The 21,452-nt window shown below is 40.7% G+C and overlaps 1 protein-coding gene across 3 annotated transcripts in view; it reads left to right on the forward strand.

Moving 5' to 3' along the window:
- LOC122684220 (sterile alpha motif domain-containing protein 5) overlaps positions 1-21,452 on the forward strand; it is a 981,181-nt gene that overhangs the window by 916,268 nt on the left and 43,461 nt on the right. For all 3 annotated transcript variants that reach the window (XM_043888222.1, XM_043888224.1, XM_043888223.1), the window contains one exon: positions 2,619-2,720. In XM_043888222.1, coding sequence (XP_043744157.1) covers positions 2,619-2,720 — 102 coding nt within the window. The remainder of the gene's footprint in view (positions 1-2,618; positions 2,721-21,452) is intronic.

Below are 21,452 nucleotides of genomic sequence, written 5' to 3' on the forward strand. Positions count from 1 at the left end.
AAATTGGAAAGGATTTATCTCAGAAAAGAAGCAGAAAAGAACTTATTCACTGTCTTCAAGTATATGAAGGATTATTAAACAGTCCATCTTTAGGATGTACTGAACAGTTCTGTTTTCATCTCTACTGAGGAGAGAATAAAAGGAAATGAATGAAGATTGCAGCTGGAGGAAACTTGGATTAAATATAAATGTTCTTCACAATAAGCACTCTTAGAAACAGGAACATTTTAGAATCGCTCACCATGAAAGTCTTTACAATAGGATAAGCATTAACCTATTAAAGATGGCCATCCCTCTAAGAATCGTGTCATAGACTTCAAGTATGAGAAAACTATGAGACTTGGGAAAATGGGATGTGAAGGTAGTAGTTCCTTCTGAGGTAGACAGATGGACAGACAGACAGACACACACTTTAAAATGCCATTATTTAAAAACTCCCAGAATTAAAGTAAAGCTCCATAACTTTGCTTTAAAATATATACGTTTCTCAAATGAACATCATCAATTGTCTTTGGGAGCAGAGTGGATTATAAAAATGTGATTATGTAAACAATAACCAGGCTTTTTTCATTGTAAAATGTTAAAGATCTTGTGTGTGTGTGTGTGTGTGTGTGTGTGTGTGTGTGTGTGTGTTTTAAGTTGGGAAGTTAAAAATCAAGGTAAATTTAAGATAGAGCACAAATCTGAGTGTTTATCAGAAGCATGTGGGAAGTTTCCTGGTCCTGGTGGTCCAGTGGTTAGGACTCTTGTGTACTCACTGCCAAGGGCCTGGGTTCAATCCCTGGTTGGGGAACTAAGATCCCATAAGCCATGCAACCAACAAATGAATCTTTTTTTTTTTTTTTTTTTTAAGGAAGAAGAAGCACATGTACTCTTATGCTCCAAGATAAATGATAGAAGTAGACAGATAGCAAAAGAAAAATGTTGTCTTTTTATGATTAACTGGGGAGTACTTCATTTTGTTTTCCTGAAGATGAACCGTTTATTTAGTGCCTCAGGGAACTTGGGGCTAATGTTAAGTAAAGTAGGGCAGGAACCCTGAAAAGCAAATGATAACCCCTCTTTTCAGAGGGCAGCTGTTTTGATCATACAGAAAGAATAATGCACTTCTGGAAAGGAAGAGCATACTAGTATGTCACTAAGTGTATTATAGAGATTAGAGCATATCAATCCCCCTAATATACTAGAAAGATTAAAATAATATTAAGTGCCTGAATAACAGAAGTTCAAATGTCTAGAATTGTTGTGAACTTTGAGCTCTCTTTTACTTGAAACCACAAGGGTGATAATAATGTGTGTATGTTAGTCACTTAGTTGTGTCTGACTCTTTGCGGCCCCCTGGACTATAGTCTGCCAAGTTCCTCTGTCCACAGAATTCTCCGGGCAAGAATACTGGAATGGCTAGCCATTCCATTCTCCAGGAGATCTTCCCAACCCAGGGATCGAACCCACGTCTCCAGCATTGGCAGGTGGATTCTTTCCCATCTGAGCCACCAGGGAAGCCCGACAATACTACCGAAATAAGTCTATTGCAAAGGGTGCAGTGTGTTGAACTTGCTGTGTGTCTTACTTTTTCTAACAATAGTCCTGTGAGATAGTTTATTGTCATCACGTTTTCCATGTGAAGGAACTGAAGCTATTTGGGAACCCTTACTTGTTAATATTGTCTGCCTTCCCCAGTCCATTTCCTGTCACACAGAGAAAAATTTCTAAGTAGAAATAATGCTTTGCAAGGTTGCTTTTTTTCTAGTAGAATGGCTTTGCTACATCCACATAGCTCCAGTGGTAAAGGACAGCCCTAGTACCTTCTGAGCTGTTAGGTCAGATTGTTTCTGTTTTTTGGTGTCTTGATTCGTGGACCATGATTTGATCAATGTCTTAAATTTGTATCTAAAAACTGCTTTGTAACAGAATTTTAATGCAGCCGACAACTTAATTGTATTATGCAGATAGCTAAATTTCTACCTGTTTTTAGGAAAACACCTGGAACTTCTCATATAGCCATTCAGAAAGCTCGTTCATCTATTTCTGCTAGGTTACATTGGTTAATTTTCTATAATACCTCATTTGTCTAACTTTAAATGTCTCTGAACATATTCAAAATATATTATTCTCTCATCCAGAGGATCCCAAATAAATCCTATAACATTTGTTAGATGATAACATTGAACTGAACTTGAGGCAGTCAGGACAAGCAAGCAATTTTTAAAAATCACTGTCCGGCTTCCACCTCTGTTTTACTAAAATATCCCAAGTCTACACCTTGTGTGTTCTGTAAAGAGGTGATCCAGAGGCCAGACTACAGACAATTTCTGTTATCAGAGTTCCAATTAAACTGAGAAAGATGAGTCTTGATGTTGGAGGGTGTTGGAGAAGGAAAATCAAGGTTCTTTTTGGAATACAGAATATGAGGAGTCCGTTGTGTCTCTTGGTTTGGTTTAGTTGAAAACCTTCAGGACAGGGCTTGTATCTTCTTTCTGTTTGGGGACCTTTAGCTTTGGCTGGCACTTGGTCACCAACAGCGCTGTGAAGATGGTGCCCGAAGCATTCTTTCTGCTGCTTGGTAGACAGTCTGGGCCATTATTTCCGTTTCAGTCTTCCGTTTTCTCTTGTTGCAGCTCAAGGAGTATGAGGCCCAGCACCGGCAGTCCGCTGCCTTGGACCCCGCTGACTGGCCAGACGGTTCTTACCCAACGTTTGACGGCTCATCAAACTGCAATGTAAGTGTCCTGTCTCTTTGAGCATCTTAACCGGTTCTACTTAGAAGGGACAGCCTCCGCCATTTCAGCCTTTGGGCTTCTTTTTGCAATTACCACCTCCCACCTGGGTCTGAAAAGAGGCCTCTCTTCTGAGCTGTTGTTCTTTTCTTTACCTGATAGTCGGCAGATGGAATGGTGCTGTTCATGCTGGTTGGTTGGTTTGCTTTATTATGGTCAAGTACAACTTAGAGTTTACCATTATAAGCATTTTAAGTGTTCAATTCAGGAGCACTCGGTACATCCACTTTGCTATACAACCATCTCCTCAACCCACTTCCTGACCTTTTTCATTATCCAGCACAGATATTCCATTACCATTGAACAATAGCTCTCCATTCTCGCCCCACCTTCTCCAAACTCCTGGCAACCACATTTTACTTCCCGTCTCTATGAACATGACTAGTCTAGGTACTTAAAATGGAGAAGGAAATGGCAACCCACTCCAGTGTTCTTGCCTGGAGAATCCCAGGGACGGGGGAGCCTGGTGGGCTGCCGTCTGTGGGGTCGCACAGAGTCGGACACGACTGAAGTGACTTAGCAGCAGCAGGTACTTATAAAGGGCCTACAGAAGTGAACTCATACAATCGTCGTCCTTCTGCGTCTGGTTTATTTCACTCAGCCCCTTGTTTTCTAGACTTATCCCTATTACAACTGTACTAGAACGTCACTCCTTTCCATGGATGAGCAATATTCCACCGCACATGGATACCACTTTTGTTTAATTTCTCTGTTTAACTTTCTGAGCTGATGCTGTTCAGTTTTCCACAGCAGCTACACCATTTCACATTCTTTTTTTTTTGTTTTGTTTATTTTTATTAGTTGGAGGCTAATTACTTTATAGTATTGTAGTGGTTTTTGCCATACATTGACATGAATCAGCCATGGATTTACATGTATTCCCCATCCCGATTCCCCCTCCCACCTCCCTCCCCACCCCATCCCTCTGGTTCTTCCCAGTGCACCAGCCCCGAGCACTTGTCTCATGCATCCATCCTGGGCTGGTGATCTGTTTCACCCTAGATAATATACATGTTTCGATGCTGTTCTCTCAGAACATCCCACCTCGCCTTCTCCCACAGAGTCCAAAAGTCTGTTCTGCATATCTGTATCTCTTTTTCTGTTTTGCATATAGGGTTATCGTTACCATCTTTCTAAATTCCATATATATGCGTTAGTATACGGTATTGGTCTTTATCTTTCTGGCTTACTTCACTCTGTATTGGGCTCCAGTTTCATCCATCTCATTAGAACTGATTCAAATGAATTCTTTTTAATGGCTGAGTAATATTCCACCATTTCACATTCTTGACAGCTGCATGGAAGTTCAATTTCTCTGCTTCCTCACCAACACTTTTGATTCCCCCCCTCCTTTTTTTTATACTAGCCATTCTGAACGGTTATAAAATGATATTTCATTGTGGTTTACATTTGATTTCTCTAGTGTCTGAGATTTGATTTCGCTAATGTTTAGGCATCCTTTTTTATGTGCTTGACCATTTTAATATATTCTTTATAGAAGTGTTTATCAAGTTATTTGCCCATTCTTTTTTTGGGGGGGAGGGGGGCTTGTCCGGGATGCCCATTCTTTAATTGTGTCTTTGTTCTATTGGTTGTTGAGTTGTAAGAGTTCTTTATATATTCTGAATATTAATCCCTTATATGGTACATGACTTGTAAATATTCCTTCCCATTCTATGAGTTGCCTTTTCACTCTTTTTTGTTTGCCATGCCTCGTGGCATGTGGGATCTTAGTTCCCTGACCAGGGGTATAACTCACGCAGACCACCAGGAAAGTCCCACCGTTTTACTCTCTTGATAATGTCCTTTGAGATATTAAAGTTTTTAATTTTTAAATCTAATTTGCATTTGCTTTTGGTATCATATCCAAGAAATCATTGCCAAATAATTGTGGTGAAGATTTTCCCCTGTATTTTCTTTTAAGAGTTTACAGTTTTAGCTCTAAACTTTAGATCTATGACCCATTTTAAGTTATTCTATGATAGAACATATGCATCCAACTTCATTTTTTTGTGGGTAGATTCCCTGTTTTCCCAGAACCATGTGTTGAAAAGACTGTCCTTTCTTCATTGAATGGTTTTAGTACCCTTTTTGAGAGTTAATTGACCATATATGTAAGGGTTTATTTCTGGGCTCTCTTATTTTATTCATTGGTTCATATGTCTGTCCTTTTTGATTAATGTAGCTTTGTAGAAAGGTTTGAAAATGGGATATGTGAGCCTTCCAAGTTGGCTCTTCTTCAGACTGTTTTAGCTATTAAAATCCCTTGAGATTCCACATGAGTTTTAGGCTGGATTTTCTATTTCTGCACAAAGAACCATGAGATTTTGATAGGGATTGCATTGGATCTGTAAATCAATTAGGGTAGTATTGTCATCTTAACAATATGAGGTCTTCCAATCTATGAAACAGGCTATCCTTCCATTTATTTACATCTTATTGGTCTTTCAGCATTGTTTTGTAGTTTTCAGTATTAAAGTCTTGCCTCCTTGGTTAAGTTTATTTTTAAGTATTTTAGTCTTATTGTTATTTTCACACATGATAACATTAATTTCCTTTTCAAAACGTTCATTATCAGTATATAAAGATGGAACTGACTTTCATACATTAATTTTGTACTCTGTGACTTTGTGGAATTTCATTATTATCTCCAGTAGAGTGTGTGTGTGCATGGGTGTAATCTTTAGTGTTTTCTGCATGTCACCCATGAACAGAGGCAATTTCATTTCTTCTTTTCCAGTTTTGATGCCTTTTATTATTCATTTTAAAGTGACCAAAACAGTGCTTCCCAAGAGTTCCACCAAGATCATAGGAATTAGAGTTCCAGAGTTTCAAGCAGACATTTCATAGTGTGATCATCAAACTTTATGACATGAAAATGAAGGGAGTTCGCTTTTTCCGTCTGTTACACAATGATTTTGTTTATTAGGTCGTTTCTTCTTTAAATTCTGGAAGCAACTCTGCCTCCACGTTTTCAGTCTCTTGTTTCCTCTTGTACAGCCAGTCATCTTTCCAAAATATACTCCTTTTCTTACATTCCTGTTTCACAAAAGGCTGAGGAGCTTCCCAGGTGGCGCAGTGGTAAAGAATCTGCCTACCAACGCAGGAGACATGGATTTGATCCCTGGGTCGGGAAGAACCCCTGGAGGAGGAAGTGGCAACCCATTCCAGTATTTTTGCCTGAAAAATTCCATGGACAGAGGAGCCTGGCAGGCTACAGTCCACAGAGTCACAAAAAGTCGGACACAATTGAGTGACTAAGCTTACACGCATGCACAAAAGGCTGATGGTTTTCCAGTTTTATAAGATAAATTTCAAACTTTTTGGCAGACTCAAGACCCTAAGTGATCTGGCTTTAATCAATTTCTCCACTCCCATCTTTCATCCTTTGCCCTAACAGCCTCTACTCCATCCACAATGGAGCCTGTGTGCATTACTGATCATAACTTGTATTTTCACACTCTCTGCTTTAATTTGTGCATTTCCTAAAAGGTCTTCCTCCATATTTTCCAGGTAAAAATCTTCAAGATGACGTCCAACCGCCACCTCCTCTGAAACTTTAGCATCCTCAAGTATATTCTCATAGCTTTCTGTTCTGCACTTTGTTAAATTAGCTTGCAACACAATACCTAACATGTGTCCTGGAGTATCTGAATTAATTGTATATCAACCTCCATGGAAATTGTGAGCTCCTTGAGCAAGAAAGGCATGCCTAGCACAGTGTTCAGCTCCTATAGCTTGTTTGAGAAATATTTAGTGCACAAGCTTGTATTTGAGTGGTCATTCTTCTTGGCTGCTTTTAAGAGCATGTTTTATGTCTGCCAACTACAGACTCAGTCTTTATACTCTCTTTGCATTTAAGTAACAAATGATGGCATATCTATAGTAAATATAACCCTCCCACTATCTTCTTGTCCCTGGTTTCCTAAATCAAGCACCAGATTCCATTGCAGCTAAAACAAACAAACAGACAGACAAAAGGCCCACAGGATTATTCATTTGAAAACACTGCATGGTACGGTGTTGTGTGCAGGGTTCTGAGGCTTTACCATTTATAATAATAAATGTGTCACATGCTAGCCAGCAGCATGTCCTAGGACTATGAGGTCATCAAAGGAACCATATCTGTGGTTTTCAATGTGTCTTTTTAGGTCTCTTATCCCCTAGTTCTAAAGACTAACATAATTTAAGTGTAAATCATGAATCCAAAGAATCATGAAGAATAAATACAGTGACTCGGGACTCATTGTGATTCAGACCCAACTCGGAGGAGGGAGAGCAGAAAGCCCCAGTCATCCATAGTGGGTCCTTTAGTGTCCGTCTCACTGGATACTGTCCTGATTAATAGCATCTGCGTCAAGGGAGAGGTTATAAGACTATCCATTCAGAGAAAGAGGCCAGTAGTAGAACCTCACATACTTAGATGGCAAGGAGAGAGACTTGTCTCATTTAGGAAAAAGTTACTATAAAACAAGTTGCTGAGAAAACATTATATTAAGTATTGGTTTGTTGAGCCCCTTTCAGAGGGTAAATCACAACCATCACCTTGATATCAGCTGTCAGAATGAAATGGGTACTTCTTAAAAGTTGGACTCTCTAGCGCATTTCTTTGTTCATTTCAGCGATGTCTGTAGAGCACTTGCTATATGCCAGGCTTTGTGCTAGGTATTCGGATTACAAAGGTGAAGGGGGAGACTCTGCCCCCGTAGTGTTTACCCTGGGATGCAGAAGTTAAAACCCCCTCACTCCTGCTCACAGAGATTCATGCGCACACTTAGTTATCATTTCCTTGGCAAACTGTTTCTTCATAGACGGCTCAAAAGTATGCTCAGACTTTCCCAGTTGGACGGAGGGCCAACGATACCATATGCTCCCTCCACTTCCAGCACAGTTTCCCAGAAGCTCTAGAATGACTTACAGTACTGGGACTTTGCTGGCGGTCCAGTGATTGAGACTTAAGGCTCCCAATGCAAGAGTCACACGTTCCATCCCTGGTCGGGGAACTAAGATTCCCCCATGCCCCGTGGCATAGCCAAAAACAAACAAACAGAAAAATAGAATGACTGGCCTTTGTTACTGAAAGATGTGGGCGAGTGAAGACAGTCTATTCAGCATTGGAGAGAGTTTTCTGAAGAAAGGCTGTTTACCCCGTGTACTTTGCTAGCTGTCTCTGTGCGAACCCACACCCATGTTCAGTTACACCGTTCATTATTGTACCCGACCACCATTGGCACCGAAGTTTGCTTGTACTTGATGGTAATCCCGACGTGTGTGACACTCGCCCCTCTTACCCTGACTTTAGCCTGTCCTGTGTTTTCCTGGAGACTCAGCAAGAAACTCCATCCAAAAGACTGCTTCCATTTGCCTGATAGCGAGTAATTAATTTCAGATAATTCCCGCTGTGTACTACTCCAGCCGCTTAGGGTTCAGGGCTTTGATTATCTTTTGTGCAAGGGCCAGGGCTTATACTGAGATGTAAATAGCTCACTGGCCCTAGTCGGGAATGCCCAGGCCATGAAAGTTTCCGAGATCATAAGGTCTTTGTCACCAGACCTCAATGCCTATATTGATGCCTGTCGTGCTTTAAGATTTCATTTGCGTTGACTCATAGGCTCCCCCACCCCCAGTGCTGACGGTCGATAATTGCATGTTGCTTCACAATAAATCCATATGCACATTCTTGGTTTCCAAGAGTATAAAGTACTAAAGATAGTTACCAGGGGAAGTAAAAAATAGCTTTCTCTTTGCCAGAGGGGAATCTGTTCTCTGCTGTTATTCATTAATAACAAACTTCTGTTGTGAGTGTCAGAGTTTTTAAAAAGAGTTTCTGGTTGAGAACTTAACGGGATCCCTTGTTAAACATCTGAATGTGTGTTTTAAAATTTTTCATTTTATTTTAGTAACTTGTGTTTTCCTTCGCCTCCTGCAGGAGGAAGGTTGTTAAGAGTTCTCATTTTAAGCTTTCGGCTTTCTGCGTTGAGGTTCAGTTTGCCTTCTGATTAAGAAAATGTTTAAAGGAATTTGTGCTCTCTGTCTTTCTGGGATTTTAAGTTTTTTACTCAAGGCATACATTTTACTAAATCATAGTGTTTGTTTTTACAAAATTGGTAGGTAAGAGTTGGTGATATGTGCCTAAAATTCTTGCAGTGAAATCTCTTTTGAAAAAATTTCAAATTGTCAATTATTTGATTATGACGCTATTTATCTTATTTTAAAAAATGCAATGTATACAGAAATATTAAAACACCAGCAAGGAAAATAAAGCTCCAGAGCTCTTAAGAGTCCATTGCAAGCATCTATTTTGGTCCTGTTTAGTTGTTTCACTTCATACAAACTGTGTCCCGGAAAAAGTTGGAATTATGTTTTTGGATCTGGAGTTTCTTATGAGGATGAAGCAACTCTGGTGAAATGTTTTGTGAAGTGAGTTATTTTGTAAAGCAAGTCATCGTTTCATAATTGATAACTTTTTACATTTGGGGGAATTTAGAGTTGGGAAATATTTGTGCAAGGAGAGCTATGTTATCACTGTGGTGTTATAATAATACCTTACATCCATATGTGCATCTCCGCGTAGCCTTTCATTCCATTTCTGAATATAGCTTTGCCAGTAACCTGGGGAGCCATGTGGCTGAACTGTGTCCAGATTTCGGGTAACGGAGACACAACATCAAGTGGTCATTTCTTCCTCTTTTTACAAAACACTATTTTAAGTGTTTCCTTGATTAAGGACTTTCAAGGTCACAACTAAAATATCCCCATAGTGTTGGCCCGATACAAAATTGTTAAATCTTTTGGGGGCTTTCTAAAATTATAAACCATAAACTTGGCTCTCACCCCTAGATGGCTTTTACTGAGGTTTTTCAGAGTCATTTCACCTGCCTCAATGATAGCCATTGTCTTCCAGCCAGAACATTCAGGTCTGTTGTTATGCATGAAGAGGTAGCTGCTTTAGTCTAGTCTAGAACTTTCTAAAAGATAATGTGCTGAAAGCCAGGAGAGCATTCCACAAAGTTAACTTTCTTAGTGGTTCTTAGGGGCAAATGCCTTAATTTCTATTATGGCCAAAGAAAAGGGCCACTTAATACAGAATGCAGTCAGAGAACAGAGGTCATGCTCTTGGGGTGTCTCTCCATGGGCAGAATGATGCTTCTGCTTGTCCAAGAGGCTTCTATAAATCCAAGGTGCTCTTTTTAGAGTCTAAGACTCTGGGTGGAACCAGATTTTTTAAAAGAGGGCTAGACAATAAAATTCTTAAGTATAACTGATAAAATGAAAATGATTCTTATTTTGAATATGTTTCTTTTACTAGGGTGAACTTCTAGACAAAATCCACAAGTTAAAATTTATCAGAAGTTTTAGTTTTGTTTTTATATTACAAAGGTATCAAAAGAAAATAGAAACAAGTGTTAATAGATTTGTTGTTTGGGGAAATCTGATTCCCAGAGAAGACATTTTTTTAATGACAGTACATGATGAGTTTACAGGATTGTCTTCCACCTATAGATAGTAACAGTGTTTTTAAAGAATACGACTTTCCTATTTTTGCTACCTTTGAGTAACTGTTTATTGAATGCATAAACTGTGAAGATTCAAACAGATCTTAGTTGTAGAGTTGACATTATAGGTCCAGTAAGTGTATCTTTATGAAAACGTTTGACCTTCTTTCTACTGTCATTTTGCACTTAAGTTATGGTGGTTCAGTCAGTAAAGAATCTGTCTGCAATGCAGAAGACCCTGGTTCAATCCCTGGGTTGTAAAGATCCCCTGGAGAAGGAAATGGCAACCTGCTCCAGGATTTTTGCCTGGGAAATCCCATGGACAGAGGAGCCTGGCAGGCTACAGTCTATGGGGTCACAGGAGTCAGACACGATTTAGTCGCTAAACCTACCTACTTTGCGATAATAGATTCCAAGCGTAAAAATAACTTACATTTCTAAATGTTTAGTTGTCATTGTTTGCTTTTAATGGTGTTAATATTTTTTCTTTTAGTCTCTTTTCCTAGAGGATTTGGTTTTTCATAACTTAATCTATGGATTTTAGCTTAAAAGGATTCTAACTGGCAGTTAAGTTTTGATTTGTGGCTAGACAATGGTTCTGCTTGTTGTAACTTTAACGCTTACACTCACTAGGCTTAAATATAGGACAGTTGGATATCCACTTTGGATCTTTATGTCTTGAACAGAAGAAGAGTTTTACTCGACTTGTTTGACTTCTGAATTGACCAGGAGAAAGAGGAAAAGTTTGATCTAGCCTTAATTTGCCAGAGGGCTTTTGTACCCAGTAGACTTGGGACAGCATGTTTATGGCATGCTGTGTTACACTGTGCCCCCTCCCCCCAAAAAAATTAACACTTTTCTAAATCTTTCTAAATAGCTTTTATTGATTCTCGTCTTTTAATGCATACTTAGAAGTCTTGAGATAACTTCAGACTTTTTTGGATACCTTCTATAAATTTCCTTTTTATTTGGCTGGGTGGGAAGAAGAAATATTCCTCAATTTTAACAGACGTGATTTTGCAACTGAAATGATAGTACAATAAAGACATATTAAAATTCTCTTTAGAAGAGTAGAGGTAATGATTCTTTAGACCTGTAGTTTATGGTGAGACTGGAGACAAAAATCAGCCTGTTGAAATGTAACACAGTCTGTGAGAAACGTGAGCTTTGGTCTCATTGGACATAAGCTGACCAAGCTTAGAGGACTTCTTGTCATTTATTCCACACCAGCCTCTGTCCCTAGCCTTCTCCCTGGGAGAAGGGCCAAAGTTTGAGGTATGTGTTTGCTGTGAGCCCTTAAGATCATCATCTTTAAACAGACTTAGGCAGGAAGGAGGCTCTGGCCTGGGGAAGGCCAGGCATTTGCCCAGCGTGGGCAGGCGAGGGTGCTGGTTAAGCTCACAGACGTGAGTCAGACTTTGGGTTCAGATCCCAGCCCTGCCACCTATTAGCTCTGCGTCGGAGGGCAAGTGTTTTCACCTCTCTGTGCCTCCAAAGCCGAGCCAAAGTGTACGGGTGTCTCAAGGATTAATTAAACACCTAGTGAACGCCAGCCTCTGTTACTTTGTGTGACGATCTTCTGCCTTTCCATTTGCTGGCATGCTTGAAATGCTTGAGGTCCCATAAAAGTTTATTTTTGTACGTGCCATTAACATGGTAGCAGTGCTTATGCTTTTGCATATGATGGCAGATGGCTAGAGTTTTCAGAACAAGCGTAATGTAAATAATGTGTGTTTACTTGGCTCTGCCTTTACCCAATGTACAATCAGTTTCTTTTCTGTTTCAGAAGGCATAAGTGTACGTGGGCTGAGGAGCGGGTCTGGTATGATTTCGATAACATATGTGACTTTAGGATCACTGTCTGGGAAAAATGAGTACTTAATTGTTTTGAAATTATCTACGACTATATCATGATAGTGAGAAGGGCTGATTGAACATGTGGGTTGTGTGCTCATCAATCTGTTATGTTGGGGGCTGCTCTTACTGCAGGCCCAGAAGTCATTGGGACCTTGGCTCTTTGCATCTGGCAAACTAGGGCTTCCCTGGTGGCTCAGTGATAAAGAATCCGGCTACTAATGGATGAGATGTGGGTTTGATCCTGGATTGGGAAGATCCCTTGGAGAAGGACATGGCGACCCACACTAGTATTCTTGCCTGGGAAATCCCACGGATAGAGGAGCCGGGTGAGCTGCAGTCCTTGGGGTCACAGAAGAGTTCACGCAGGACTGAGCGACCAAATAACAGTGACAACCTGGCAAACTAACGAGGAACCTCTCTATCTTCACTGGTTTGTAGGGTCACAGGGAGCTGAGGGTGCTGCCTGCAGACCCTCCTCAGCACATCAGAGACCACATGAACAAAAACAAATAATGACAAAATCTCCAGACACAACGTAATCTGAGGATTATGTAACCTATTGTTAGCATTTTAAAAATTTGAGTTTGAAGGCACACTCTGGTCTGTTTCTTTTCTTTTTTAAGATTTTCCTCTCACCCTCAGCTTCATCTTATTTACTTTTTTTTTAACTTAAAAAAATGTTGGCCTCACCATGCAGCTTGTGAGATCTTAGTTCCCTGATCAGGGAATGAACCTGGGCCCTTGGCAGTGAGGGCACAGAGTTGTAACCACTGGACTGCCAGTGGAATTCCTTGTTACTTCTTTTATTAAGTCAAGCCATGTGAATGGAAATGTTAGCTTTTGACCTGTAAAAATGGCAGTTTCATCTGCCTAACCTAATGCATAAATACCAGACAAGACCTACAACATTTTCCCTGCTAGCCGATTATATCTAAATACAGATACTTATGATATAATATGGGTTAAAGATTGGTATTTAGACTTGCAATGCCAATTTCTTATTTTGCTTTTGGGATGAACCTCCAGGAGATCGGGGTAAGAGGATTTTCATTACTTGTTTGATGATATTGTTTCATTCCGTGTTAATTCCTCATTAAATCTTCTGCTCTGATGCCAAATCTTATGATAATGGATGGGTTGGTGAGAGACCCAAATGCTATCATGGTTCATGAGTCAGATTCAGACTGAGGGTCACTTCCAGTGTAAGCCAACTTACTGAAGTCACAGGCTGCCCATCACTTGTTCAGGGTTTCATTTGAACTATAAGTCACGACAGTTACCCATTATATCAAAGCTCTTAGAATATACTCAGTCACCAAGGGGATTCATTTGGAAAGCAGTACTTTAACACAACCAAATTCTAATTCAAATCCCAATCACAAAATGATTCCTATAGAAATATCCCTTTATTCTCTTCTCTGTCCCTGTTTCTCTTTGTACGACACTTTCTGTCATACCTTGTTGACTGTATAATTCTAATAGCAGTGCATAATTAGTTTCTGCAAGGACACTTCTTGCCCTGTGCTTTTGACCCAGATGAAAGAATGTAGATGAAAGAATGCCATCTTGAACATTTCTTTCACTCATTCATTGTGCAAACATTATTGAATACCTACGACAGGCCAGTCCCTATCCACAAGGGTTTATATTTGAGAAGAGGAGACAGAGAAGTGGACAGCATGATTGAGGGCTTAATTGGAATATTTCTACTGAGTGTGTGATGTGCACACAGAAAGTCCATTAAGCCTCAGTGAGGGGAGTGTGGAAAGCCAGGAAAAGATGACTGACATCGAGCAGTAGATCACCAGGAGAAGGAAGAGGACTGTGTCAGGTGGAGGGAGCAGCTAGGCCAGTGGGCTTAGGTGAGTGAGTGAAAGTCGCTCAGTCGTGTCTGACTCCTTGCGACCCCGTGGACTGTAGCCTGCCAAGCTCCCCTGTCCATGGAATTCTCTAGGCCAGAATACTGGAGTGGTTAGCCGTTCCCTTCTCCAGCCGATCTTCCCAACCCAGGGATCGAACGGGGGTCTCCTGCATTGCAGGTCAATTCTTTACCAGCTGAGCTACCAGGGAAGCCCTGGGCTTAGGTGAATAGGTGGGTAAATCTTCACACTTGGGTCATATCAGAAAATGGATTTAAGTAATTTGATTTGATTATTTAGTTGCTAAGTCTGTCCAACTCTTTTGCAACCTTGCAGGTTGTAGCCTGCCAAGCTTATCTTTCCATGGGATTTCCCAGGCAAGAATACTGGAAATGGTTGCTATTTCCTATTCCCCCTTCTTCAGGGGATCTTCCCAACCCCGGGATCAAACCCTCATCTCCTGCATTGGCATTTTCTCTTTACCACTGAGACACCTTTAAAATAATATAGATTTTTCTCACTATCAATATTTTTACTTCCATGGTTTTGATTCTATTCTTTGCTCGTTCTTATTAATATTTATAAATTGGTTCTCTGATAGGTTGTTTAGTCCTCATTTCCTTATGACTGCAATTTTTTAAAATTGAAGTATAGTTAATTTACAACACTGTAAGTTTTAGTGTGAGTTTCACACACACATGCACATATTCTTCTTCAGATTCTTTTCCATTATAGGTTATTATAAGATCTTGAATATAGTTACCGGTGCTATACAGTAGGTCCTTATGGTTTATCTGCTTTATCCATAGAAGTGTGTATATGTCAATCTCAAATTCTTAATTTATTTCCTCACCTCTTTCCCCTTTGGTAACAATAGGTTTGTTTTCTATGTTTATGAGTCTATTTCTGTTTTATAAATAAGTTCACTTGTATTTTTTTTATATTCTATATATAAGTTATATCATAAGATATTTGTCTTTTTTCTGATTTACTTCACTCAGTATGATAATCTCTGCATCCATCTGTGTTGCTGCAGATGGCATTATTTCATTCTTTTTTATGACTGCGTAGTGTTCCATATTGTGTGTGTGTGTGTGTGTGTGTGTGTACACACACACGTACATACGTACATACATATATGCCACATCTTTATCTGTTCCTCTGTCGATGGATATTTAGGTTGCTTTCCTGTATGATTGCAGTTTTAAAATTCATATCATGTTTTTCATCTTGTCTTTGAGGCCTTATTTAATTGAATTCATATTCTTCTTAAACTATTTATAAAGAGAAGCAACTGTTGAGGATTTCTTCCTGTTCCTTGAGTTTGGTTTTCTTCTGATAGCGAGATGGGGATCAAAGATAAAATCGCTGTGTTTGTCCATGCCTTTTCTGTCTCTCCCTTTCCCCTTCTTGTTACAGTTTGCGTAGTTTCATGCATTTCTTTTCATTTTGATCATGCTTGGGTAGTTCAGGTCATGTTTTCTATTTGTTCTGATATAATGAGGATCATCTTTTGACCCATTTGCCATACTGTCAGATGATGCAGGGTTTTCCTTTATTTATTTTGTGATCCATTAATGTTTGTTGTTGCTATGTGTGTGCATGCTAAGTTGCTCAGTCATGTTTGACTCTTTGCAACACTATGGACTGTAGCCCACTGTGGGATTCTCCAGGCAAGAATATTGGAGTGGATTGCCATTTCCTTCTCCAGGGAATCTTCCTGACCCAGGGATCGAACGCTCATCTCCTGTATCTTCTCATTGGCAGGCGGGTTCTTTACCACCAGGGCCACCTGGGAAGCCCCTGTTGTTGCTAAAGCCTAACGTAAGAGCCCGTGGAGGGGGCACACCAAACTGAGGCGGCATGTGATCTTCACTGGGATACTTGTGCTCAGACTTCTCTCTACTAAGAGTTTGCTAAACATGCTGCATCACTATTCACGTTGCTTGCTTAAGGTTGGGAGAATGGGTCTGCCAGAGCCAACCTGCTTTTAATTCATTCTTCCCATTCCTGGTGAATTTCTAAAGGCTTCATTCCAGTCAAGAGAAGCTTTACACTTGACTTTCCATCTTTTCACTCATTCCTCTCCTGAAGCAGTTTCTGCTGCTCCTAGAGCAGAAGATAGAGAAGGCCACACACTTTACTTCCTTTCCTGTATCTTCAGAAATTTGTTTCTTAGCTTGATCATGGAGTTCTGAAGCTTAATATATTAGGTTATATATCTTTGGACGCTCTTGGTGTAGTACTTTTGCCAGTTTTTAGTAATTGTGTTTTTTAGGGCGCTGTTGCTCATTTTGTTACTTGTTGTGGGAAGGTTATTCTGTGATTTAACTTTCAGCAGTCATCATGACCTGATTGTTTTGCCAGTTAGATGACCACAAACAACCTTTTAGCTCTAACTGATTCATTTCCTAAGGATTCAGCCAAGATTTCTTCTTGTTGGAAGTAAATTTGCTTATTGTTTATTCAACAAACATAAGGAGAAGTATGTTAAGGTCATAGATCATGCCTCTGGGAGGCACCGTTGGCCCACCTGCCTCCATCTTCAACAGATGCCCATGCTGATTGGTGGCCTAAGTTTGGGTCAGAGGAAAGAACTTGGTGTCCTCACCTTCCCTCCGTTGCCATGCAGGCTCCATCAGTTCTCCGTTATTTTTACACCGTCATGTGCCTAGTCAAGGTTGTTTAGCAGCCCTCTCCAAGAAGGCATCATGCCTGATCCATGAATCAGTCCATCTAAGATGCCATAAAAGCAATGTGACTTTGCAAACACCACCCAGTCCCTTGGGAGTCTTACTGCTTCTGGGATGAAAACTTCCATCAGCTCCAGAAACTAGAGCCTCAAACGCCTATGTAATTGCCCTAGTTGGCAGTCTTGCTCTGAATCATCCTTTTTCCATGGCATGGGCTGTGTGAGAATGGAAGGCACTTGGGAATGAGTGGGTTTTGTGTTTGGCTTTAGTCTTCAGTGTGCCTGACACCATGGATGTGTTCTGGGTAACACTCCCCCACTCTTTACAGAGAGACCCATAGAACTGTTGCCTACTTTCCCATAACGTTTTCATCTCAACTTCCCTATTTTGTACGACCAGCAGGGGTCTCTGACCTGTGGGCAGGGTGACATAGTCTCAAGCAGTCAGGTCTTCCAAAGATTTACAGAATGAAGGGGAAGTTGGTTCCTTTTCCTTCACTTAACATCTCTCTTCCTCTAACTGCTTTCACGAGAAGGAAAGGCATTTTCTCTGCTCCATGGAAACTTGCAGAATCATGATGGGTGAGTTTACTTGTTCCTGAAATCTCCCTAGACTTGGCTGTAAGATTCCTGAGGTCTTATATTTTCTTCCTTCCTTACAGTGAAAGTAGCAACATTATTTGGGGGTAATTAAAAGCAATTTAGAGTTTGTGAGTTTTAAGCAAAAGAAGAGAGTTTATTGGGGATCGTAATATCCCTTTGTTGTTCCTTTGGCTTTATAGTTCATTTTTCAATAGTTTCTTTCAATGAATTAAGTGCTGACAAGCCTTTGCCTCTAGGGGATGGTAACATCACCTCAAATACTCAAATTCTCACATACTTTTTACAAATACAAGTATCATGTAATTATCTTCTCCTCTGCCTCCTTCTCCTCCGCCTTCAAATCTGGCGACAACTAGTTAATTTTGAAACTGCCGGAGAGATTATTTCAGTGTTACACTGCACCTCTGGGAGAAGAATGGAATTTCATCTTTTTTTCCATATGCTGACAAAAAATCTCTTCATTTCAGAGGACAATGATGTCACCAGCTAATGAGCAAAATATTTCTTGCTAAACAGATGAGTCCTCCCCTGACTGCTTTGTGAAATAAGGGGGAAAAAAAAACAAGCCCACAATGTGTTTCATATTTTATATAGTTACTCTGACAACTCATAAACACTTTTGAAAGTAATTCTAACTTCTTCAAAGAGTGAAACGAATTTTCTATAAACATAAAGAATAGCACATTAACTGGATGGCTGTGACCGGAAGGCCCCCGCCATGGCCGGGCGATAATGATTGGTGGTGCTGATATGAAAGTCCCAGCCAGAGCCAATATACTGCCCCTAAGGTAGGGAGTGACCTCAAATGCATCACCCCTCGGACCAGTGGAGGGAGAGCAGGCATGTTGGAGGGATTATGAAATCAACTTGGAGAAGAGGAGAGCCGTGAAGCTGTTGTTGATCCGTGTCACATGCTGTTTATAAAGGGAGCGGCATCAGCTGAGCTCTTCTTTGACTGTCCAGAGAGGCAGGCGTGTGAGGTCAGTGGGAGCCATGTAAACGGTGGACTTTTAGGCTCAACAGGAACTCGGAAATGCCCCCAACGCCATGGCAAATGCCTATCTCCTCACTGAAGCTTGTCTCAGTTTCCCCAACCAGAGATGAGTTCACCCATTTCTGAACCCCTGTATCTCTTGGTTCCTCTTGCCCATTTATCACAGTTGACTTATAGTAATCATATGTCTGAATTTCTCTTGGACCTTCCTACCCCCAGACTTTTAGATTATAACCTTTGTAAGTCCAGGTCAAGTCAGCTTACTCATGTACTTTTGATTATTTTCCCTTCCTAATGCTTTGAATCAGTACATCCATCCATTGATTTCAATCAGGAAATATCTATTTATTATAAATGGAAAAGAATATCATGATGTTCAATGTTGGCAGTTGCGTGCAGAAATAGGTATTCTTTTTATACTACTTGTGAGAATTTAAAATAATAAAATGTTCCTTATGAGCAAATTAATATATCAAAAGACTTAGTGATATGTCCATTCTTTACCCATCAATTCAACAATCTAATCACTTATTCTAAAAAAAGGATGTACTAGGCACATTAGAAATTTTATGACACAGTGTTCATCAGAGTATTTTTTATAATACTGAAAAATTAGAAACATGCAAATGTTCCATGATTGAGGGCATTATTTAAGTAAATTATAGTAGATGTCCGTGACTGAATACCATTGAATCATTAATGCATTGTTATATTTTATTTGCTAAATATTTGTTGATGTCGGCAGATGTTCAAAACATTAATTTTTAAAAATAGGTTATAAAACAGTTTGAGCAGTGTACATTGAGAACCCCAGGGTTTCTCCAAAGCAAACCTTGAAAGCAACAATGCCCTCAAAGAGGGTCGCAATTATAAGTGGGCATTTTGTTTCTGTTTGCACCTGTGTTCATGTGAGGGAGGCTTTGGGGACCTTGATAGTGACTGTGACTGTGGGGGCTGGAGCAGCTAAAGATCACAAGGTCATTCTTTTTGTTTGTTTATTTTAAAAAAAAGTAACAGAGGTGTATTGTGTGTGTGTGTGCACATGTGCACGCACACGAAAAAATAAGCCAAAATGCTACTGATGTTTCTGATTAGGAAAATATAAGCATTTTCTTTTCTCCTGTATCTATATTTTCCAAAATTTCTAATGAAAAATAGATCATGTGTTAGAGATAAACAATAAATGTTACTGAAATACAGACAGAGACATGGAAATGACAATGCTCTTTGTCTTCTTGAAGTTTAGTGAAGGGCTAATAATAGTGCGATAACATACTGAGGTCAGTCCCAAGGTACTCTGGTGGGCTGCTAGGCAACCACCCGGCATAAGGAAGATGAGGAAGAAGCCAGGAAGGCTTTCCAGAGGAGGTGACGCATGAACTGAATCTTGAAGGATGAGTAGGAGCTAGGGAAGTAGATGGGGCAGGCAGAGATTATCCCAGAAAGGAACCCACAAGTGCAGAGGTATGCAGGCACATGAGAGATGGGGTGTCTGAGGTGCTGTGAGGAAGTCGGAGGATGAGAACCAGGCGCTGTGAGTAGCTGTTCCCACATAGTGTCCACATAGCTGAGCACAGGTACCCAGAAGTTGGAGATGAGAGCTCTGGCCACGCAGTCCTACATTCACAATGTGGCCTTTGAACTTTGCTCTGGCGACCTAAAGAGTATTCCCTTAGAGTGGGAGTTGGATGTTCAAATCTGTCCTCTGCAAATCTGCACACCTCTTGTGTGCTGGGTAAGTTCAAGTCCACTACCCAGTGAACAAGACCAGCGATGCGCCTCCTTTGTGAAGTGGATCTGCCCTGTTTCCATCTTGCCTCCACCAAGAAACTTCCCAAGGGTGGCCTAATTTTTCAAATATCCTGAGATTTCCTCTAATACAGAGCAAGGGCTGGGAGCTATGGGGCTGGAGAGTCTCCACTTCTTCAAACTGTGCATGGGTTATTTGCCAAAGGCCCCCCATGGGCACCCTGCATACGTGGCTTTCCACATGAAGTGTCTCCATAAATATCTGATTCCTCCTGTCACCGTTAAAAAGGCCGAGTAAGGAGTAGGAGGCCACTGGGAGGACAAATGGGAGATAGAGCCTATCTTTCACCTGCTTCCCAGAACCTGGCTCATCAATGCCTGGCTCCCGCGGTCTTACACTACAGAGCCTTTGCAACCTAACAGGCTCCCCTCCCAGTCAAAGTCTCCCTTCATCTTCTCAAGAACCCTAGGAGGCTTGCCCCTGCCTATTTCATAAATGAGAGTTCAAAGTGGCTTAAAGGGGACCTCAACCTGTGTCTATGGGACTCCTGTGTTCTGGCTCTGAGTGCTGCTCAGAATCTGTGCGTCTCAAAACCTGTTCAGACTCAGCCTCAAACGTTGGTCATCATCACTTGCTTTCATGCGTTTTCCTTGCCTTTGCTATCTACATTGTCACCTAAAACAGCAGTTTGTAAGAATTAAAATAGGTGCTTGAATTCCGATCAGCAGTAGAGAGAATGCAGATGTAATAAGCACTTATTACCGAGCTCCAGTGATCAATTGTATGCAGTTGTGTACACTATTGTAAAAACAACACTTTAAGACAAATGTTATTAGACCAAATGTATGTGGAGGAACACCAAGCTCCATAGGAATAGAGGGATTTGCTGGAGGACTTGGAAATTAATCTCAGGCTGTTCTTGCTCCAGCATCGAGGAGTATTTCCCCACCATCTTTGGGGCGTACACATTTTCTTAGTTTTCATGAAGTAACAAAGAAATTCAAGTGAGATGTCTACTGACAGCCTTAAGGAATTCTAAGCACGATGATGCATGCAGTGCGTTTGTCAGTCCTGGGTGAAGAAAGCCCGGGTAGAGTTAGGGTGGTGCAGGAGCGAAGCCATGAAGCATCCCCATCGCCCTCTGCCATTTACCATCTGGGAGACCAGGTCATGCATGCAGATCCTTAGCCCAGAGCCTGGGAGTTGTGAGCGTTTGATAAATCCAGGTGTTTGAAGTCTGACATTGGGAAAGCACCTGTCACCATTTGTGGTACATGTGGGGCTTCTCAGATGGGAGTGGGAAGGGGGCACATGTGAAACCAGAGAGGGCGTCAGGGAAACAGCTTTGTGAAGTGGGGAAGAGGCAGCCTAGGGAAGAAAGTTCCATAAATGATGGGAGGAGATGCTTTGGGGGGCAGAAAAAT

Source organism: Cervus elaphus, chromosome 26 (assembly GCF_910594005.1).
Source record: "Cervus elaphus chromosome 26, mCerEla1.1, whole genome shotgun sequence".
NCBI lineage: Eukaryota > Metazoa > Chordata > Mammalia > Artiodactyla > Cervidae > Cervus > Cervus elaphus.